Source organism: Staurois parvus, unplaced genomic scaffold, assembly GCF_062004578.1.
Source record: "Staurois parvus isolate SC_StPar_1 unplaced genomic scaffold, SC_StPar_1.0 ptg000687l, whole genome shotgun sequence".
NCBI classification, from domain to species: Eukaryota; Metazoa; Chordata; class Amphibia; order Anura; family Ranidae; genus Staurois; species Staurois parvus.
The window spans coordinates 286,689-305,052 of NW_028318483.1; the positions used below are offsets into that span (position 1 = coordinate 286,689).

Below are 18,364 nucleotides of genomic sequence, written 5' to 3' on the forward strand. Positions count from 1 at the left end.
TGAGCCAGAAAACGCAACCAAACAGGTACCAACACAACTAGGGGCTAAGTTGCCAATGGACCGTTGAAATTATTATTATTATTTTATTATTATACCGGATTTATATAGTGCCAACAGTTTGCTCAGCACTTTACAATATAAAGGGAGACAATACAGTTCAATACATATGGGTTAGGAGGGCCCTGCTCCTTGGAGCTTACAATCTAAGAGGATTTATATATAGGATTTTTATATAAAGAGGAGATGTGGGAGCTAGATCTAGGCCTTTGTAAAAGGAGGTAGGCAATATACTGAGAGCTATTTTGGACAGTTAGTGAACTATGTACAGCTCTGAAATTTAGTCTTCTGCCAGCTACACTGGGGCCTTTGAAGACTTTGGCGCTCTTAATGAAAAGTGTGACATAGGGTAGCGCTGCACTCAGTGATATAGTCTCAGGGAATAATGGGTTCCTTGAGCACTTAAGTGGGAAGAGCCAGCAAAGGGGTTAAGGTTCTGCAGTCTGAATTTTGGCCAAACAGGACGAGCGGTGCTCACTAGTAGACAATTGAAGTGACATAATAATAAATGATAAGTCTTCCCAATAGGGGTATGTACAAAATCAATAAAGACGTCACTAATGGGTCAATGACCTGCTCACCAGCCCCTATTGATTTGTTGCAGCAACCTTCTTCTGATGGAGGGGGCCCCCTTTAAAGTATATATATTTTTAAAATTGTGATATATGCAATCTATTTTCACAATTGCTAACTTTTACTCCCCTAACCAGGAGCAATTATACTTCCTCTCTTCGGTGATGACGCTTGGAGTCTTTTGGTACTCATAACCTGATTGTAGGGGGGGATTTTAACATTCCCATGGTCCCAAGATTAGATTCGTCCTCCTTATCTCCCTCTGTCCTGAATAAAATTTGCGCTGTACTCTCCAAACTTTCCTTGGTGGACGTTTGGCGCATCCTCAATCCGTCAGAGAAAGACTACTCATATTACTCAGCAGCGCATGCCTCTTATAGTAGGATAGACTGTCTTTTTGTCTCTCAGTCGCTCTTGGATCTTAATATCTCCTCCTCTGTGGGCCTACGGATCTGGTCGGATCATGCCCCTGTACATCTCCCTGTAGGCCATCTGTCCAATGCCACTCACAGATTTTCCTGCAGATTAATCTTTTGAAAGACCTGGTCTATAGTCAAGCTATCTCTCAAGCCATTATTGACTTTGTTAGGGATCACATCTCAGACCAAACGCATCCCATGACTAAATGGGAGGCACTTAATTGTGTCTTGAGGGGTATCTTTATTCAGCATGGTTCTAGACTTAAACGAGAAAAATCGTCCGAGATTCGCCGCTTACTGACGGTAATTTCTGATTTAGAATCTACCCATCAAAACACTCTGAATCCTGATATCCTTTTAGCCCTATCCAATGCTTGTAGGGACCTCCTGATCCTTTTCGCAGCTAACTCTTTGGTGCCCCATGATAAAATGCAACATCTTCATTACCTCCAAGCGAATAAACGTGGTAGACACTTATCTCGAGTCCTTCACCCTAGACAATCTAGACATGTAATCTCCCTTCTTCTATCTTCTTCCAACCAAAAGCTGTACACAAACTCTGAGATTGCTTCTGAATTTAGACAATATTATTCCGGGCTCTATAATTTACCCCCGCCTCGACAGTCTGTATCTTCCTTCCATGATCATCCAGACCTACTTTCTTATATTCAGGAAACGGTGTTGCCCACCATCTCTCAAGCTGACATCCAAGGCCTTGAGGCTCTTTTCCAGGTCACGGAGATCTTGAGCACCATACAGGGCCTTAGGATCAGGAAAAGTTCAGGTCCGGATGGATTTACTCCCCATTTCTATAAGGCCTTTGCTTAATTTTTCCCTCCGCTTCTGGTTAACGCATTTGAAGCTATAAACGTATCTCACCAATTCTCCTCCAAACTTCTCCAAGCTCAGATAGCAGTGCTCCCGAAACGAGGGAAAGACCCATCACTTTGTAGTAACTATAGGCTGATATCACTGCTAAATATAGACTTAAAACTTTTTTGCTAAAGTCATAGCGAATCGCCTTTCACCTTTGTTGCCCGACATAATTCATAAAGACCAGGTTGGGTTTGTCCCCAGGGGGAAGCCAGGGACAACACCACAAAAACTATTCACCTTAACTCTATGGTCCAGAAAACTCAGGTCCCAGCTTGCCTTCTCTCTTGTGATGCAGAAAAGGCCTTTGATAGAGTCAATTGGTCTTTCCTTCGACAAGTTTTGGTGCAAATTGTTGTAGGCCTGCGGATGTTAGACTATATTATGTCCCTATAATCCACACCCTCAGCAACTGTGCGGGTTAATGGAATATAATCTGAACAGTTCAACATTTCTAATGGTACACGACAGGGATGTCCCCTTTCCCCGCTACTATTTGTGATAGTAATTGAACACTTGGCCCAAGCTATACGCAATAATAACTCTATTCAGGGTATTCATACTCCCTCCACACATTTTAAACTCTCATTATATGCAGATGACCTTCTATTGTATGTTACTCAACCACATATTAGTATCCCCTCCATACTGAATGAAATTCAACGGTTTGGCGGCTTTAGCAATTTTAAACTGAATCTCACTAAAACTGAGGCCTTGAATCTTTCTCTGACACCACCCACTCTTTCCATGCTTAGACGGAATTTCCACTTTAAATGGAAATCCAAGGCAATTACACATTTGGGTACAGTGATTCATGCCCATTTACCAGACCCCTATGCTCTCAATTTTAGTTCACTCCTTACTAAAATACGTAGGTCATTGGAGACATGGCGAGATCTTCCTGTGTCTTGGTTTGGACGTATGAACATTTTGAAGATGAACATTTTGCCTAAGCTGCTATACCTATTCCAAACCATACCGATTCTACTACCTTCTGCTTTCCTTTGCACTCTCCACACCCTCACAGTCCAATTTATCTGGCACCGACACCACTACAGATTGAAACATAAATTTTGTACCATTCTAAATCTTAGGGGGGCGCCAGTCTAAATTTATCATGCCTCTGCACTATTGGCTCGTTTATTATAATGGTTCCCCCGTCCATTTACCAAAGCTTCTGTCATCATCGAACAAGATCTCTTTCCGGTGGACTTACGAGCATTACCTTGGGGTTACTCCAGCTCTTATCGCGCTTTCCCTATGCTTTCCCCCTTGACAGAAGTTGTGCTTGGTATTTGGTATCTTCGAAGTGGACGTTATGCGCTGTCTTTGGATCCTAGTCCTCTTACTCCGCTTTTTGACAACCCCAAGATTCCTAATAGTATGCATACCTTTGTGTATGGCTAATATGACAGGTCCTCTTGGCCATTTGCATGCTCTTTTGTTAATCCCTCCATGGACTCCTTTGTGAATACTAAAGCCCATGTACCGTCTTCATTCAATTGGTCAACAAAGATTCACCTAGCGTCGTACTGTAAATTCCTTCATTCGCCTGGAAACATACATAGGCCTCTGTTGGCTTTTGAAAATATGTGTTTTTTTCAGAAGTACCTGGCCATGTCCCCTCTAAAGTTTATAATTTGATAACTGCCCATACACATAATTCTCTACCTACATACGCTAGAGTATGGGCAGAGGAGTTGGGCATGGAAATGTACCCTGGTGAATGGCAGAAGGCGTTTATTTTCACCCATAAATCCTCTGTATCTAACTATATACAGGAAAAAAATTATAAATTGCTTTCTAGATGGTACTGGGACCCGGTTTCCATTCGTCGCATCTTCCCCTTCGCACGTCTGCTGGTGCTGTCTCCGGGAGGGAGGAACGTATCTACATGTATGGTGGGAATGTGATCTCATCAGCCCGCTCTGGTCTAAGATTTTTCAAATATATTCTGATATATATGATGACTCCCTCACTCCATCTCCCAAAATTAGAGTTATTATTCATACTACCTGGCACTATCAAATCGCAAAAAACTAATCTTCTACGGTTTTTCCTTTCCTCAGCCCGCCAACTCATTTCCAGATTTTGGAAAGCTACAACCAGTCCTTCCCTATCTCTTTGGGTAGATATTTTAAATGATACTATGTTAATGGAAGAAATGCAGGCAGCTGAAATGGATTTGTGGGTGAAATTTTATTATTTATGGTCCGTCTGGATTCAGTATTCCGTAATAAGCTTTAATCACTCCCACGGTTTTGGTTTCTCCTTAGCTATGGGGTGAAAGGAATTGGATTGGTAGGACTCATGACATCTTCCCTCTGTCCCTTTGTGCCCCTGTACCCTTTCCTGCCCATGCTATTTCTATTCTTCTTGGAGCCTTTTCCTGCTTAGCCTCTCTCTTTCTTTCTTCCCCCTTTTTTTATATTATTTTTTCTCTTTTCCTTTTCTCTCTATTCAGGAGTTATTGGGACGAACTGTCTGTAGATTATTATTATTATAATACAGTATTTATAAAGCGCCAACAGTTCGCTCAGCGCTGTACATTACATGTTGTGTTTTGGACATCCTTTTTGCTTGCTGTGATATTGGATGGAATTGCTCTTCACGTTATTGTGTATGTCTATCTACATTGTATATATTTATTTTTACATCCGTTAACAACATCCTGTTTCTTCAATTATGTACTGGCCGTACTGACCATACTGACACTGTTTCTCTTTATGTGTCCTATTCTGCATTTCAATTTTTTCTTGGTGCTTTTGTACAAGTAAAAGAAAATCTTTAATAAACATATATTCAATCTAAAACAGTGTGTCACATTTATATATAAAGAGAAGGTAAAGTGGCAGCAAATTAGAATACTTTTCCTTTTATACCTACATACTGCTACCAGTAGCATGTTCAAAGCCATCTGAAGCAACCAATTAGTGGGAGACAGATCAGTAAGTTTTCAGAATGTAGATACCTTTATTAACTATCTTAATAACTTAACAGCAGGTGGTTTGATTATAATATCTTACATACACCCTGAAGCAAAATTGTTTCAGAGGTAGTAAAAGAGCAAATTGTGGGTGGTATACTAAGCAGTCTTATTACATGTTACTCTATATAAAAAGTGAGTAAATAAACCCTAATGTATTTTACATTACGTGGTATGTAGTACTATGTAAAAGTTATGTTATTTTTCTGCCTGTTAGTTTTCTATGCCTTAAAATGTAACTAAAGGCAACATTTTTTAGTTTTGGATAGAATGAAGGGATTAGAACACTTGTCAGTTTTTATCAACACATGAATCACAACTCCATAAAGTCTTTTGGTACCTGCTGAAGAGTAGAGTAAATGCAGCTGTAAATTCACCAGTGGAGCCTGGTATAAAATGTTGTGAAAAATTATTTGCCTCCTTCCTGATTTTATTATTTTTTTGCATATTTGTCACACTTAAATGATTCAGATCATCAAACGAATTTTAATATTACACAAAGACACTCAAGTAAATGCAAAATGCAGTTTTTAAATGAATATTTGATTTATTAAGGGAGAAAATCTGTCCAAACCTGCCTGGCCCTATGTGAAAATGTAATCGCCCTTCCAAAGCTGTGTTAAATGTCATTTGCCACACCCAGGCCTGATTACTGCCAGACCTGTTGAATCAAGAAATAACTTAAATAGAAGCTGTCTGACAAAGTGAAGCACACTAAAAGATCAAGCAACATGTCATGCTGTAATCTAAAGGAGTTCAAGAACAGGTGAGAAACAAAGTAATTAACATGTATCAGTCTGGAAAGGGTTACAAAGACATCTCTAAGGCCATTATCCACAAATGGAGAAAACTTGGCACAGTGGTGAACCTTCTCAGGAGTGGCCGGCCTACCAAAATTACTCCAAGAGCAAAACGACTAAGAGGTGATAAAAGAACCCAGAACAACATCTAAAGAGCTGCAGGCATCACTTGCTTCAGTTAAGGTCAGTGTTCATGATTCAACAATAAAAAATAAACTGGGCAAAATTGGCATCTATGGGTGCGTTCCAAGGCTAAAGTAACTGTTGACCAAAAAGAACACAAAGGCTCATCTCACATTTGACAAAAAATATCTTGATTATCCCCAAGACTTTTGGGCAAATATTCTGTGGACCGTTGAGACAAAAGTTTGACTTTTTGCATCCTATTACATCTTGCATAAAGCTAACACAACATTTCATAAAAAAAATCATACCAACAGTCAAACATGGTGGTGGTAGTGTAATGGTCTGGGGCTGCTTTGCAGCTTCAGAACTTGAATTACTTGACATTATTTATGAAACCATGAATTCTGTGCTCTACCAGAAAATCCTGAAGGAGAATGTCCGGTCATCAGTCTTTGACCTCAAGCACAAACGCAGTTTTGTCATGCAGCAGGACAATGTTCTGAAACACACCAGCAAGTCCACCTCTGAATGGGTCAGAAACAGGGGCGGACTGACAACTCATGGGGCCCCCAGGCAATAGGGGATCATGGGGCCCCTGTGTCCTTGCCCACACTCAAAGTACACCCAAAAAAGCCTATAAAAGGTACCAGGGGCATTTCATGGGGCCCCTGTGTCCTTGCCCACACTCAAAGCACACCCAAAAAAGCCTATAAAAAGTACCAGGGGCATTTCATGGGGCCCCTGTGTCCTTGGCCACACTCAAAGCACACCCAAAAAAGCCTATAAAAGGTACCAGAGGAATTTCATGAGGCCCCCTACTGACCCCGGGCCCTTGGGCAGGTTTTGGAGTGACCTAGTCAAAGTACGGATGTAAATCTGATTAAGACTCATTGTCAGTTACTGCAAATGCTTGATTGCAGTTGTTGCTACTAAGGATGGCACAACCAGTTGTTAGGTTTAGGGGGCAATTACTTTTTCACATAGAGCCAGGCAGGTATGGACAGCTGTTTTCCCTTAATTAATGAAATCATCATTTTAAAACTGCATTTTGTATTTACATGGATTATCTTTGTGTAATATTAAAATTTGTTTGATGAATCATTTAAGTGTGACAAATATACACACTTATAGCACAGCACAGTGGCTAAATGGTCAGCACTTCCACCTGGCAGCACAAGGGTCATTGGTTCAAATTCAAACCACAGCACCTCCTGCCTGGAGTTTTCATGTCCTCCCTGTGCCTGCATGGGTTTCCTCCAGGCACTCTGGTTTCCTCCCACACTCCAAAGACATGCTGGTAGGTAAATGGGATCCTGTCTAAATTGTCCCTAGAATGTGTATGTACAGTATGAGTGAAAGTTAGGGACCATAGATTGTGTGATGGTTAGGGACTGATGTGAATGTGCAATATATATATTTGCAGCTTCAAAACCTGAATATATATATTTAAAGCACTGCGTAAATTGACAGCGCTATATAAGCGCTATATAAGTACCTGTATTAAATAAATAAAATATAAAATCAGGAAGGGGGCAAATGCTTTTTCCCAGCACTGTATATTGTAGCAGATCAAAGAAGTAAGGACAGTACAAAAACTCTGTTACCGTGTAATAAGTTAGTATTAGGTAAAGCACTTCAAAGGCAGAGAGTCCATAGCAAAGTCCATATACAGGGGCTGGACAAAAATATGGAAACATTGAATGATTTGCAGGTGTGAAAGTGACAAGTTTCATGTTGAAAGCAGAAGTGATGTAACATTCTTTTGCTTCCACTTTGTGATAAGACACCTAGCTAACAGGTGGGAAGCCTCACTTTCATCATTCACTGCGTGCTCTGCTAGTAATACAGAGTCATGTCAGAGCCTACTGACTTTCAAAGAGGACAAATTGTTGGTGTCTGCTTAGCTGGTGCCTCTGTGACTGAAGTTGCCAATTTATTTGTGGTGTCACGAGGTACAGTATCAAAGGTTATGATGGCATACACAGTTTCAGGAAAACCTTAATATAAGCATAAGCACAGTTGACATGGTTAAGAGACCAAAAGAGATGAAAAGACAATGCACAGGACTGTGGCCTGGAATAAGAGAACAACTTCTGCAAGATTGACTGCAGAACTCAATCTCAGTCTTCTAAAGCCCATGTCTGCAAACACTGTGCAGAGGGAACTCCATAAGCAAAACATCCAGGGGCGAGCTGCATTTGCTAATCCACTAGTGACCGATATGAATGCTCAGAAAAGGAGAGAGTGGTGCAACACCCATACACCATGGACTGTCGATCAATGGAAGACTATAATATGGTCTGATGAAGCAATCTTCACACTGTTCCCAACCACCAGATGTGTTTATGTGTGGAAACCACAGCCCCGAGCCTACGACCTGTCTTGTGCCAATAGAAAACTATGGTGGTGGTGCAATCATGGTTTGGGCAGTCATATTTTGGTATTATGCAGACCCCATGAAAGAAGAGTCACTGCCAGTAACCATGTACAAATTTAGGCCCACCATTCCCACTCCATGGTGCAGACATTGGTTTCCGAAGACAGTACCCTTTACCAAGATGATAATGCACCGATTCACAAAGCTGGTGTTGTCAAATCGTAGTTTGACAAGCATGCAGACATAGTCTTGCATCTTCCCTACAGAGCATGTATTTAGCAAACTGACATGTCTGAGTCTTCAGACTTTGGATGCACAGCTGCATTTGGAACAAAGTTTGTTACATTAACGGGTGTGCTGATATTTGGGTGTCCATCTTTCCAACAATCTGTCCTACTGCTGCGGGTCAGCACGGACTGTTGTGAACTGAGCCCAGCTGTTGGCATGCTAACACACGGATTGATGTGTACATTAATGAGCCTGAAATACCACTATATTTGTGAGTATATTCAAGCCTACTTTTATAATAAATACTATTGCTGGTACACTTAGAGGCACCTTCTTCTTCTGGGCTCTCCTGTGTGCAGCTTCTGTTTTCACCTCTGCTTCCATCTCTGCTTTTTTTGTGCAGCTTTCAATTCTTGTCTTGTTTACTTTTGGGCAAAGGCTTACTGAATTTTAGAAGCATCAGCACCGACATGGGCCTTAATAAGCTGTTGGCTGAGAGTGGAAGATCTTTATTGCAGAGACTTAGTGGATCTTGAGGTGTGTCTTATAGATGTAGAGTGATGAGATTTAGATTCATGAAGTTGTGTGATTCTCACTTCTGCATTTGTCTTTGTAGTATTAAACTGTCTCTCTCTAGATTAAGCTCATCAAATCCCTTTAATCCTTCCTGTGACTCTTCAGTGGTGTACCGATTTAGGAGGTTAGGATATTTAAGGCACAGTCTTTTGTAACTCTCAAAGGTAGCATGAATTGTTTGGGAGTGCCTTCTAATTGCAGTACCTCATAAGAAGGCTGGGAAAGGAATGATATGCATTCAACAGTTTTAGACCATAAAAGATTGACATTAACCCACATTTCTTCTTTATTAGCTTCCTAATTCTGCTAAACCTTGCAAGTTGGTTTAACCATGTGCTTACAATGTCTGCTCACTTCCTGATCTAGAAAGAATTCTGATTTTTCCTGTATGTCATCCCTCACAGAAAATGTCATGTTTTGCTGTGACATTGTCCTGACAATTGAAGAGTTAACTGGCAGCTTTTTATCTCAGTGTCTCTTTGTGGAGCACAAACTGCTTTCTGTCTCACTTGTTTGAGAAGGTATTATAAGCAGACGTCAGAATGGCATGTGACAATGCAGGCAGTCTCTACTGCTTACATGTATAAAGCACAAATTGACATGTATAGCAGTCCCATTTGGCGATCACAGTAGTAATGGTACTGTAGATGGTAAGATGTTGTGCTGTAATTAGCTTGCAGATATGTACAGACGTGGATGACAATGGCTGCACTGTCCCAAGATGCTGGATATCAAGGGTCCAAATCACATTTAACAATACACTTCAGAGCTACAGAAGATTTTTCGACTGGAGCTAAATGATTTTATGACTGTACTGCTTTCACAATCTAAGCATTAAAAGTTTGATCTTTATAGCCAATCCAGTTTTGGTGAGATAGCTTAACTTATGGTCTCAGTACCTTGACATATAGTGATTGAATCCAAATGACTTCTTGCAGATCTTAGAAAGCTTTAGTCCAAACTTGTGCAGATCATAACAGATGAACATCAGATACTGTAGGTCAAAAAAATCATAGTGTATCTAGTTCCAGGAGAATGCAGTACATGTGATGAGTCTGACCAGTCTGCAATAATCCTCTGCACAGAAACACTTTGGTAGACTGGCAGCGGGAGTATATACAACTATTTTTCTTTCCACAACACTTTCAGTCAAACATAGGAACAAGCTTACAGGAAGGGAATACATGAAAAATTAGATTAGTATGTTGCTGCTTGCATTATTGTCCATTGTGACAGGCACTGATAGGTTCTGGTTTAAACTTTTTATATGAATGCTTTCATCTGCAGGAGGTCCAGGCTCTATCTACACTTCCAGTCAGTCTTGATCACAATGGAAGGAGTGCCAGACCAATTGATAAAAAAGTCCCAAAAAATGTATTGGTTTACACTAAGAACAACTAACGTGTTTGGAGGGCCAGAAATAAAGTTTCTATCTTGATTGTTTATGCAGATGCTGACTAAAAACTCCTAGTCCAGAAATTAGCTTCCCTACATAGAATGACATAGGAAAACCCTATTTTGACTCCATTCAAGGCCCTTATGTTAACTGGAGCCCTGATGAAGGAGGGAGAGGGGTTCTTCCTGACCCAAAACGCATTGGCTGCATTTATTGTAAACAAATACATTAATTTGAACTCTTTTATCATTTGGTCTGTAGCTCCTTCCATTAGTCCATGTTTTTTTTTTTTGGTAACCTGCTGGATAACCACATGAGGTTAGCTGTGTCTGTTATGAGCAGCCTAACCTGAGCTAGTGAGCTCTGCGAATGTTTTTGTCTTCTCAACATTTTGTATGATCTAACATCAAAGTCCCAGCACTTGGATTTTTTTTCACAAGACTGACTGAACAAGGTAAAAAACATTCACATGTACAGAATGTACTTCAACTGTGTATTTAGTTGTTGCCTGGAGTTATCAAGGATTATTGTTTTGTGGTAATGGACATTAAATGTGCATAAATGTAAAGCATAGGAAAACACAAAATGTGTACAGAGTGTTGTGGTGTACTGAACTGTAAAAAATTGTAAAGTTGTTAAAATATGTGTTGAAATGTATTGGCAGCCCATTCAAAATAATTGTGCTGCCTTAAAGCAAATCTTCGCCCCATAAAATAACTTTTTTTGGCTCCTGTTTCCCCTTTGTTTAAAAGGTTTTTTATCTTTTGTTGTGCTGCAGCCTAGCACTTCCTGCTTTCTCACCTAGCTGAGAATTACATGGGAACCCTTCCGCATTCATGAGAAAAGAGTGGGTAATCTGGTGAATAATGGGTATAAATAAGTCCACAATGCCACTGGAATGAGGTTAGTTCAGTCTTTTGTATCCAATGTATATATGGGAGTATATGCCAGAGTCAGTGGCTGCTTCTAGAAGAGCTAGAAGGAACATTGTGGGTAGAAGCAAAGGAGACAGAGCAGTGCCTTCTGAGTGTAGCATGAGCTTGTTTATTGCACAGAGCATACAACTGGCAACTTTCAAGATAAAAAGCAGGGCAAGCGCTCATCAATATGTGTAGAAACCACTGTGGCTGGCTGGTCCCGCTGTGAGCACTGTGGTACAGAGCATTTGGCAGTGCTGGTAGCTCCCAGCACTTCCTGGATGGTCAGTGAATCCCAGAAGAGTGAAGATGGCATTGGCACAGGAAGCTGTAAGCTTCTGCTTCCTCCTGGGATGTCCATGTCACACAACCCAAGAGTCCGTTTTTCTGATGGGCAAATGCCTGCCACAGTATTCCACACATGTGCAGACACGACGTTGACTGACAGAGATTTGCAGCATACCTATGCATGTGGCATAGAATTCCCACACGTGCGCATGCATGGCACAGATATCTACAAGGTGCCAGATACCAGCGCTGTGTGTGAGCACAGGAACCCTACATGCTTGTGCTGCAAGTCTCTGTCAGGTCCCTGGGATCTGAGGCACATCTGCTCATGCACAGGATATTTGAAGATGGCAACATGGAAGAGAAGCAGAGGGACCAGAAGTGCAGTGGAAGGGGAGTGAAGTTCTTCTTTAACACAATATACAATAATGTGCAAAATACTGCACATTAGCATTGGTGTAGTAAGGCACAACATAGAATCAGGGCAGTCTGTGCCTTTAGTGTATGTTGAAAGTTGGGTGCTAAGCCTTGCCTTCCATTCTAATTACTCCATACTTTTATTATCTTAAGCCCCTCCCCCTCACAGATGCATGTTACCAGGGAAGCTCTAGAGTTAGGATGTAGAAAAATATATGTCATAAGTTTTTTTGTATTTCCCACTAGGTAACAGGTGCACCTCATGGCAATCCTAAGTAATATATTAAATGTTGACTAACCAGACTCCTCAGTGATGTTGCTGGTTATCGAGCTGCCTCCAGCTGAATTGTAGTTCTTGGTCTCTTTAAACTGCTTCCTTTTCTTAGCCCATCGGTCTGAACCTTCTTCTTGAGGACTTTCACAACTTCGCGATTCCTTTAGCACTGAATCCTTAGGTATCTTCAGGTGTTTGCTGAATGTGTCTGATTTTGAATCTGATTAGGAAAAACAAAATAATATTAACTTGATTTTTCACATTTCTCACTTCCTCTCGCTTCTCACATGCAGAGTGAAATAGTTTAATGTGGAGATGTACATTTCTGAGAAATAACACAAAGTAGGTTAATTACGTCTTAGCCCGGTAACGTCTAGTAATATCAGACTAAGCTGAGTCTTAAAGGAAAAGTGGAAGTCTGAGTATTCTAATTATATTGTGGTTATAAATTTTAGGTAAACAGTCTTATCTGTTCTGAAGGTATATAGACAAGATAAAGTTGTAGAACTCTGATTTATATCAAACTGGAATGAACGCTGCTGAACCCATTCCTCCATATGGACTATGTTTGTTGAGTATTGTATTTTCACGTCATACTATATTTGTGAAAATAAATGATATGTGATACACTAAAAAGTACAGAAAAATGCATCCTTTCTATGCAGCTTATATATTTAATTAAGCAGACAGGAAGAAGTAGAGTGTAAGATGTCAGATAGGCAATAATACAGGGAACGTTTTTTAATCAGAAAAACAATACATTTTTATCCCATTCTTAGTGACAAGTGTGAATCTACAAATTTTTAAGTAGAGAGTAATGCACTCCACGAATGCCACATTCACGGTGTTTTTAATAGTGCTTATGTACAGTAACAGCTGAAAGCAATTGTTATTCAAGGTTATTTTGAGCAGATGCCCATAGGCATGAGAATGGTGGCCAGAAGTCCAAGCTACCAAATAATCATTCTGTAAATGATCAATACACTTTTGTATTATAAAATGTGTATAGTTACGTCACCGTGGAGTATTCTCTTAGGGCCCGTTCACACCTTTGGAGTGTAATGCTTTTTTTCACACATTAATATGAATTGCATTAGGGTAGCCTCTTCAAATGACAAAAAAACAGACATGGACCATTTTTGGCAAGGCAGTGTACCACAACACATGGTAATGCAACTGCATTGGAGCTACATTGCCTCTAGGCAATGGAGTGTCATTTAAAATAAATGCCACTGCAACACATAGTGCACTGCAATTCACTGCATCACAAAGGTTTGAATGGGCCCTGGGCAAACTTTGGCCCTAAAAACTTAGTTAGGTGGGGCTTGAGGGCTAGCACACTGTATATACAATATATGAAGTAATCAATTAAGGCCAGGTTACAAGTTTGTGGCACTGTAATGTGCATTATACCAGTGTTTCTCATCCTTTTTTTCTGTCAAGGCACCTTTTAAAATTATGGACAATCTCAAAGCACCCTCTAAAATTATGGACAATCTCAAGACACCCTCTAAAATTATGGACAGTATAAAGACACCCCATTCTAAAATGTAAAAAACTATTCTAATAGTTTTACATAATGCATCAACATCCACACATGTAGGACACCCAACGTTATATGTTATTTATTCTTCCAAATGACACACTTTTGCACACTGGTACTAACTAGTATTCCAGTGTCTCTCTTCTCCTTACATTTTTTCTCCATTACTCAGCTAATGTGACCCCAGTGCTCTAAGAGTGTGAGGCAGGGGAGCGTCAAACAAGGGTGCAGATGACCAACATCCTCCTTATCAACTGATGCTGTCATTTGTTGTTAGGATGCTGGCAGCTAGAAGGTCATAATGGTGCACAATGAAAACCTATGGCTTTGTGTAACTTAAAGGCAGGCTTGACCACCTCTAGCTTGTATACAATTTGTGGGCAATTTTTAGTAATTTTGCCAAGGCACTGAAGAAGCCTCAAGGCACTCCAGGGTGCCAAGGCACTCCAGGGTGCCTAGGCACCCTGGTTGAAAAAGGCTGCAATATACCATACCACATGTTAACTACTGTACATTATGTGTATTAATGCTGTGCTATTGACAGGCAACCTAATGCACTGAGGTAATTTAGGCCATTGTGTTAAGACCTATGACAGATTTGCTTAACTGTAAGTTTATACACCTAGTAGCAGTTGGTGCATTTTCTAGCTACAGTATGCTAGTGCCTCACTGAACAGTTTCTGTTAGGGACTCAGATGCTGCTTCCGTAATGGCTCATCTGACTTTTAGCTTTGGTTGTTTGGTAGTATCTAGTCCCCACATGGGTTCATTCCTTGTGTTTGACGTTCTGAAGGAAAAAGGGAAGTGCTGCTACATTCTGCGAGTGGCATTCCCACTAAGGGGCTTTTTGACCACTAGAAACTGTGCAGGATGGTAAAGACTGCGCCAAGGCTAACTGATTATATGGATATATTGACAAGACACTCCTGGCACTGGACCTAGCTCAGGGAAGCAGTAATGCTCAGATGAAAAAGCCCATTTAGGTTCCTCTCCCAACACTGGGTGGCCAGGATGTGCTGTGGCCATAACAAACTTTCCCTAGACATACAATTTATCCCCCTTTTGCCACTATAATGGGAAAAACTAACCAACAGTCCTCTCATGTATATGGACATCTCTATAAAATGCATTTGTAGTTGGTTACAAAAGTATAGAAATAAAAAGCCTATGAAAATTACCTCTTTTGATCATTTTCATAGTAGACATTTCTGTTTTTTCTAAAGGTTCATCAGCTTTTTCTTCAGTTTTGGCATTATTGTCTTCAGAATCAGATTTTGGCAAGGAAGGAATGTGACATGTTATTGACTCAAATGAAGTCCCTGGGATAGCACTGTCAGAACTGTTTCTTGGTGATGTGTTGTTGCTTTCCTCAGGCTCAGGACACAAGCTCCCATCAATTTCCTTTACACATGTATCCTCTGGTAAATTGCTTTGGTTTTCCATTGATAAGAAAGCTTCAAATGGCTCAGAAGTCTGTGAAGAAATATCCTTATATGTCAATGGCGTCTGGTCCTGGAAGGAACTATGAACTTTATTTTCTCCATCTGGTTCTTCAACATCTGATACAGGTGTCAATACTGAGTCCCTATGAACCATGGAAGACTTAAAGTCTTTTAGAGGTTCTTTTTGAACCCTAGAAATTGTTGCATCATTGTCACCTTGAATTAGCACCCTTTGGTCTAAATCTCCAGTCACAACTGTTATAACAGATCCTCTTCTCTTTTTGGTTGTACTTTCTGCATCTGGACCATTACTCTGATTGAATTCTTTTACTTGTTGATCTGAATGGGGAAGACATTCAGCAGGTATACGACTACTACTATTTTTCCCTAGAATGTAGTCCCTTGAAGTACTTCGGGATGGAGGAGTAACCTGAATTAAAAAATTTTTGCTTTGTAAATCAGAAAAATCATGAACCTCCATAAAATTGTCGCTATCTAAAATGTCTTCATCAAATCCACTTTCAGTAAGCTCTATGTGTTCATCAGCATTTTTTATTAGATCCTCTAGGTCTTCCTCATCCACCTGTTTGTTGTCAGCGTCTACATGCTGAAGAGAATACAAGGAACAACTATCTGAGTTGTCAGTTCTATCTGGAATATCCGTTTGGCTGCTTTTAACATCTTCCTGCACAAAATAAGAGGTGGTCTTATTTTCAAAGGAGATCTGTTTATTGTCTATCTGATATTTTTGACCATCAACACAGTCTTTAAATGGTAAAAGCACAAGTTCCTCCTTACCAATATGTTTTTGACTTTTGCTCACTGCTGATTGTGGTATTCTTAAAGCTGGATGTTTTTCAGTGTCAAAAAAAGGGTATCTTAGGCGACTGAAATTTACAAATGGATCATAGTACATTTCCGGAAGTGTTCTCCGTCTCATTACTTTTGTTTCTAGAGGACAATTGCTCATTTTCCATTGACAGCAGTTCGATGGATTCAACTTTAGTTCCTTGTTGGAGACAAATGGGACTTGACTGCAATTCGTTTTATTTGGCCTAACTGGTTCCTTAGAGTATTTCTTCCAGTTGCTCAAGTATTGCAAAGGGTGATTTTCACCTGGCTTAGCCACACTTTCTCCTCTACAAACCTCATCCTTTAACTGCCTTGGCTCAGTTTCCAGCTCAGAACAAGATGACGATACTGGAGAATATGGTTCTTTTATGAAATCTTTGAGAAGTAAGGCCTCATCCTCTGCATTTATATTTGGGAATACTTCCTCTTCATCAGCAAACTCTGCAGGAGGTGGAACATGAACACACCATTCAGGGCATGTATAATTTGTGCAAAACTCTTTCCTTTCATTGACACTAAAATCTGAAACAGGGTATGAACTACATGATCCTATGGTTGACCAGTAATCTGTGGTATGGGTAAAGCCACTTCCAAATACATCTTCTGTTTTCTTTTTTACTTTATCAGATTCTATGTGAACCATAAGACTTTGACTGACAGCTTTATAGCTGACTTCAATACCCTCCCCAATTATTTCTAATTTTATTAAAGGCATGTCACATGTCTGTTCTTTCTGTGATGAAATATTATTATCTTTTTCATAATCAGCTGCAAAATCCCATATGTGATCAACATGGTATTGACTCTGTTGGTGTTGCCTATCGTGGTAACTCCGGCTTTTCTTAAGACATTTTCCATTGGTTATTATCACATGAGTTCTGCTATTTGGCGCTAATATTTTATTTATTTCCACATTCAAGTGAACACCTTTTGAAGTCACTTGTGCTGTAAATTCTCCATCTTTGGTGTCTGCTGGTTCCTCTGAGTCACAGTGGAGTTCATTTCTCTCACTCTGTGATACTGTAGAGATTTCTTCCCATATCACTTTAACAAAGTTCTCTGAAGGTTTATCCAAAGGACTTGATGATGTTTTAGTATACTCTGAGTTGTGCTGAACATCCTCCTTGTTCCCTTCGCAGATCTGTGGGTGTGTTTTATTAGGTGAGGTGCATGAATTTGAATAATCATTTAAGTGGTCCAAATTGCCATCTTTAGGAGCCATATCTGTTTTCTGATCAGATGATTTTCTTTGGCAACGGCAAACAAATGAAAACTGTTCATCTATAAAGCAAAGTTAAAAAGAACCTTATTTAATGAGAAAACACAGATTAGGTTTATATCTATTTACACTTTTCTGTGTACTACATTAGTTAGAAACATTTATAAAATGTACTCATAATACAATCATTTTTTTCCAAATCTTTTGCATATATGTATTACATCAATAATGAGACAAGAGCTATGTGTTCTCACTTACATATGGACAGACAGCTACCCATAAAAACAAGGAAAATGGCCAGAATGTGATAGCACCAGCAAAGATATTATAAAAGAGATTAGTTTTATTAATCTTATCCGATGATTACATTCCCACATTAACCAACGGGGTATATATGGTCAGCAATACAAAATCACATGATCATTACAAGTATGTTGTAAAAATAGCTCTTATTAGCCATGCATGACAAAACTATTGATTCCGACCTATATTTGAGCTAAAGCCTAGGAAGCCTAAATCATATGGTCTCTGACAGAAGCAATGCAGGAGTTACAAACTGCATAGTGCGCATTGCTTTTAATCAGTCAAAAATATACACATTATATATATATATATATATATATATATATATATATATATATATATATATACACATACAGAGAGAGAAAGAGTGTTTTTAATACTAAAGAATATTTATAGAAGGTTATTTATAACAATATATCTTTTTTTTCCATTTACAACAATATATCTTTCACATGTATGTCAGCAAATAAAATTATTTCTGAGGCATCCTCCCCTTCAAGGATTGCTACTTTAGAAAACAATTTTTTTTATATAAAAGTTGATGACAATTCAAAATCAGACCAAAGAGTATAGTCTTCATTTAAATACTTAAATATAAAACACAATAGTATATTAGATTTTAATTTAATAAAAAAAAATGTTCCACAAGACATCTTATATTATTAAAATGTAACATTCAGTTTTGATTTGCCCTCATT

General features: G+C 39.5%; 1 protein-coding gene across 1 annotated transcript in view; it reads right to left on the minus strand.

The window, feature by feature from the left end:
* LOC149447420 (uncharacterized) overlaps positions 1-17,407 on the minus strand; it is a 62,530-nt gene extending 45,123 nt beyond the window's left edge. The window contains exons 1-2 of the mRNA XM_089652599.1: positions 15,029-17,407; positions 12,333-12,527 (exon numbers count right to left, since the gene is read on the minus strand). Of these exons, the coding sequence (XP_089508725.1) occupies positions 12,333-12,527; positions 15,029-17,366 (2,533 nt within the window). The 5' untranslated portion in view covers positions 17,367-17,407. The remainder of the gene's footprint in view (positions 1-12,332; positions 12,528-15,028) is intronic.
* Positions 17,408-18,364: the final 957 nt, after the last annotated feature.